The sequence below is a fragment of the Rhinopithecus bieti genome, unplaced genomic scaffold, assembly GCF_001698545.2.
Source record: "Rhinopithecus bieti isolate Rb0 unplaced genomic scaffold, ASM169854v2 scaffold_75175, whole genome shotgun sequence".
NCBI classification, from domain to species: Eukaryota; Metazoa; Chordata; class Mammalia; order Primates; family Cercopithecidae; genus Rhinopithecus; species Rhinopithecus bieti.
The window spans coordinates 11,772-17,148 of record NW_016827701.1 but is presented as its reverse complement, the minus strand read 5'-3'; the positions used below and the strand labels follow the sequence as shown (position 1 = coordinate 17,148).

The following is a 5,377-nucleotide window of genomic DNA, read 5'->3' as shown; positions in this document are numbered from 1 at the left end:
TCACTGCCGCCGCCCCGCCGCCGGGGCCCCAGCCCGGGCCCGGGACCGGGGCGACGCCCGCCCTACCGGCCGCGCTGCTTCCTCCGAACTCCGGCTCGGCGGCGCCCTCTCCCGCCGCCCTGGGCGCCTTCTCGGACGTGCTGGTCCGCTGCGAGGTGTCCCGCGTGCTGCTGCTGCTCCTCCTGCAACCACCGCCGGCCAAGCTGCTGCCGGAGCACGCCCAGACCCTGGAGAAGTACTCCTGGGAGGCTTTTGACAGCCACGGGCAGGAGAGCAGCGGCCAGCTTCCCGAGGAGCTCTTTCTGCTGCTCCAGTCTTTGGTCATGGCTACCCACGAAAAGGACACGGAAGCCATCAAGTCGCTGCAGGTGGAGATGTGGCCACTGTTGACTGCTGAGCAGAACCACCTCCTTCACCTCGTTCTGCAAGAAACCATCTCCCCCTCAGGACAGGGAGTCTGATCCATCCCATTCACCCAGTGACTTTTTGCCCAGACCGGGAGGGGAGTCCCATCAGTCACGTGAACCAGATGACTTTGCCTGTTACCAAACCTCACGCATCCACATTTGCGTCTGGGGAGGAATAAAAAAGACATCGTTCCCGCTTCTGCGTTTTGTTATTCCTATTGCCGCCATAGGAATTATTTCGTTGGCTGAACGTTACCTGCATCCCAAGAACACATTTTGATAGAATCAGAGTAGAGGACACGGCCGTCTTCTAAAAAGCCACGACATGAAAACGACAGTCCCTTTCGTCTTCTTCCTCTGCTGCTTCCACCCAACGCAGCCTCCTGCCTCCGCCTTTGTTTCATAGTGAGGATTTTATTTTGCACGGCACTCTCCCTCTAAATACCTACCCTAGGTGATTTCATCCTGCCCCTCATTTCTGAACGTATTTCTGTGTCTTTGTAATGGCCAAATTTCTCCTTCCACTCGTCCGCACAGTACGTCTTCGTGGCAGGGGAGTCATTTTATTCCTTACAGCTTCCTTGTAACCACAGCCCTAAATCCATGATAAAGCTACTCTTGCACTCCTCATGTGTGGTTTTGGTGTCCCTCGTCTATAAAATGTGACTCTCTTACCTACTTGTCAGGAGGCCAGAAGCAGAACCAGATAGCTCTTTGGGCTCCAGGATGTGTTCGTTCCTTTGAAATTTGCACTATGCCTGCCTCCTATGTGGGCAACGAACCTGCAGAGATCATCTGTGATGTGCTCCGTACTGGGGTGACTGCAATGCAAACATGTCCAGTGCAGCGGGTCCGATGCCGATGCATCAATTTGCATTGGAATTCACGGTTCCGGTTCTTTTCCCAGAGGTATATGCAGTGTGGATCACAACAGCTTTTATTTGTAATAGGGATTCCGCCCCCCCATCCCCGAGATGGAGTCTCACTCTGTCACCCAGGCTGGAGCACAGTGGCGTGATCTCGGCTCACTGCAACCTCCGCCTCCTGGGTTCAAGCGATTCTCCTACCTCAGCCTCCAGAGTACCTGGGATTACAGGCGCGCACCACCATGCTAGGCTAATTTTTGTATTTTTAATAGAGACGGGATCTCACCATGTTGGCCAAGCTGGTCTCCAACTCCTGACCTCAAATGAGCCACCCTCCTCGGCCTCCCAAAGTGCTGGGATTACAGGCATGAGCCACCACGCCTGGCCTGTAATAGGGATTTTGCTGCAACTTTGAGTTAAGTGGGTGAAATCAGAGTGCATGGCCGTTTGGTGGTGTGCGATCACGTGACTGCAAGGCGGCCTCCGTGTTCCCCAAAAGCAGGATGGCGTTCCATTTGAAAACACTTAAGTTTCCAAGGCTTTCTGGCTCAAATGGAGCATGCAACCCAACTAAGCTGTTTTCTTATTTATTGCGTCTTTGTAATCCTTTTGATGGGGACAACAAGAACTCTTCAGAATATAGCCTCTTTCTCAGACTTTCAACCCTGGGGAAATGCATCCTTTGGGCCGAAGTTGCACACAATACTGATCTTCAGGGCTGAGATAGAAGGGCACAGTTTGGAGTAGGTGTTTTTGTTATGCATAGTCTTTTTGCGGGGGAGAGGTGTGGAGGGTTGTCACTGTGAGTTGAGTGCCTCAAAATGGGTGGGACTTGTAGGGTGTTCTTTTCTGCTTCTATTTCTATTTCAACAGTGTGGAAGTAACGGGAAGCACCGTCATTCCTCTTTCTCTCACTTGGCTGCCAGGAAGGGTCCTACGGAGCCCTGAACGCCTAGCTCGAATTACTGTATAAGCGGTTGAAGGGCTCATGGTCCTTTGCTCTTTGGCTCTTTCCTGGTATGTTCCTCTTAACCCGGGCTGCAGACCTGGCCGGCTGGCTTATTGTCAGGTTTAGGAGTTACGGAGCATGACTGGTGACCAGTTTGGGATTTGGGCTTCAGGAGAAGCCCCCTTAGGCCTCTGGTCCAAACTCCTTGCATCAGGAAGGTGAAGGGAAGGATAACCAGACAGTCAGGTACTGGGTAGCTGAGCATAATTCTAGGAAACACTAAAACTCCTCGTTTTCCATTTGCCGTGGGCTCATTCATGTATGTCCCTCAGAAACTTAAGAGCAGTGATAACTGGGCCGAGGCCAGATTTCAGCATTTTTGAGAATTCCCTCGTAATGTACCACATCAATATCAAAAGTCAACACTGATTTCTAGCATGCCAAAAGCAAATACTTTCAGAGGACATGATTCGTTTGCTTTTTAACCTGAAAACAATTCTAGATTCACATTTAAAACAGTGTGAACCGTCGGAAATGGTGGCAGCGAAGCAGTGAACCCTTAAAGGGTGTTGGGGTTCCCCTTCTCCCCATTATGAGGTACTCCTAAAAGGAGAAGTGTTGCTTATGAAAGAATATTTTATACGCGAATAGTACAAAGACAAAGACGTTTGAGAACCGCTACACCGGAGGAAGGTGATCAAGACTGAAATTAGTGTATTAGGCAAGATCTGGTTCCTAGGTGCTGAGGATTCTGGTGCCAAGGATTAATGTTAACCGTGTAGGCATCTCTACCACCGTTAGAGGAGATCAGCAGCCCACAGACTCTTTCTGTCAAGGGCCAGATAGAAATGTGTTAGTCTTTACAGACCACAGATGGTCTCTGTCGCACAGTCTTCTTTGTTTCTTTGTATGTTTGTCTTTGCAATCCTTTAAACGTGTAAAAACTATTCTTAACTCACAGTCCGTACAAAAGCAGGCTGTGGGCCAAATTCTGGGGCTATAGTTTGCCCACCCCTGAATTAGAACCCAGAACGTAGTAGTTGCTCAATAACTGTTTAATTTTTTTTTATTTCAATAACTTTTGGCTTACAAGTGGTTTTTGGTTAAATGGATGGATTATATAGTGGTAAATTCTGAGATTTTAGTGCACTCATCACCCGAGTAGTGTACATTGTACCCAATATGTAGTTTTTTTTATCCCATACCCTCACACTCTCCCCCTTCTGTGTTTCCAAAGTCCGTTATTTCACTCTGTGTGTCTTTGCATTCTCATAGCTTAGCTCCCACTTACGGGTGAGAACATAGGGTAATTTGGTCTTCCATTCCTGAGTTCCTTCACTTAGAATAATGGCCTCCAGCTCCATCCAAGTTGCTGCAAATGACATTATTCTGTTCCTCTTTATGGCTGAGTAGTTCTCCACGGTGTATACATACCACATTTTCTGTATCTACTCATTGGTTGGTTGGTGCTTAGGTTCATTCCATATCTTTGCAATTGTGAATTGTGCTGAAATAAACATATGTGTGCATATGTCTTTTTCATATAATGACTTTTTTTCCTTTGGGCAGATACCCAGTAGTGGGATTGCTGGATCGCGTGGTAGATCTACTTTTAGTTCTTTAAGGAATCTCCATACTGTTTTCCATAGAGGTTATACATTCCCACCTAGCAGTGTATGCACCATCCCTTTTCACCACATCCGCGCCAATGTCTATTGCTTTTTGACTTTTTAATAATGGCCATTCTTGCAGGAGTAAGGTGGTATCTCATTGTGGTTTTAATGTGCATTTCCCTGATGATTAGTGATGTTGAGTATTTTTTCATATGTTTTGTGGCCATTTGTATATCTGCTTCTGATGAATGTTTATTCATGTTATTTGCTTACTCTTTGATGGGATTATTTTCATTTTTTCTTGCTGATTTGTTGCGTTCATTATAGATTCTATATACTAGTCCTTTGTTGGCTGCATAATTTGCAAATATTTCCTCCCATTCTGTGGGTTATCAGTTTACTCTGATGATTATTTCTTTTGCTGTGCATAGTGTTTTAGTTTAATTAGGTCCCATTTATTTTTGTTTCTGTTGCATTTGCTTTTGGGGTTTTAGTCGTGAATTCTTTCTCTAGGCCAATATCCAGAGACATTTTTTAAGGTTATCTTTTATAATTTGTATGGTTTCAGGTCTTAAATTTAAGTCTTTGTTCCATCTTGAATTGATTTTTGTATAAGGTAAAAAATAGGGATCCAGTTTCATTCTTCTACATGTGGCTAGCCAGTTTTCCTAGCACCGTGTATTAAATAGAGTGTCCTTTCCCCAATTTATGTTTTTGTATGCTTTTTTGAGGATTACTTCGTTGTAAATATTTGGCTTTATTTCTGGGTTCTCTATTCTGTCCCATTGTTCTATGTGCCTACTTTTATACCAGTTCCATGCTGTTTTAGTAACTATAGCCTTGTATTATAAATTGAAGTCCAGGAATGTCATGCCTCCATATTTTTATTTTTAATTATGATTGCTCTGGCTATTTGGGCTCTTTTTTGGTTCCATATGAATTTTAGGATTGTTTTTTTCTAAATCTTTGAAAAGCAATGTTAGCATTTTGATGGGAATTGCACTGAATCTCTAGATTCCTTCGGGCAGTATGGTCATTTTCACAATATTGATTCTTCAAATCCATGAGCATAGGATGTGTTTCCATTTGTTTGTGTCATCTGTGATTTCTTTCACCGGTGTTTTGTAATTCTCCTGGTAGAGATTTTTCACCTCTTTGGTTAAGTATATTCCTAGGTATTAAATGGTTAAGTATATTCATAGGTATTAAATGTTTTGCAGCTGTTGTAAAAGAGATTGAGTTTTCTATTTGATTTTCAGCTTGGTAATTGTTGGTGTATAGTAGTGCTACCAATTTGTGTACATTGATTTTGTAACCTGAGACTTTACTGAACTTGTTTATCAAATCTAGGTGTCTTTTGGAGGAGTCTTCTAGGTATATGGCCGTATCATTAAGAAACAGTGATAATTTGACTTTTTCTTTTTAAATTTGGATGACCTTTATTTCTTTCTCTTGCTTGATTGCTCTGACTAGGACTTCCAGTACTATGTTGAATAGAAGTGGTGAAAGTGGGCATGTTCCAGTTCTCAGGGGCATGTTTTC

The 5,377-nt window shown here is 44.5% G+C and overlaps 1 protein-coding gene across 1 annotated transcript; it reads left to right on the top strand.

Moving 5' to 3' along the window:
- Positions 1-2: 2 nt before the first annotated feature.
- On the top strand, positions 3-1,037 carry LOC108523456 (factor VIII intron 22 protein; the record flags this gene model as incomplete). Its single annotated transcript, XM_017864077.1, has 1 exon — positions 3-1,037. A coding segment is annotated over one exon (459 nt), but the record flags the coding sequence as incomplete, so codon positions are not given.
- Between the last annotated feature and the right edge of the window lie 4,340 nt (positions 1,038-5,377).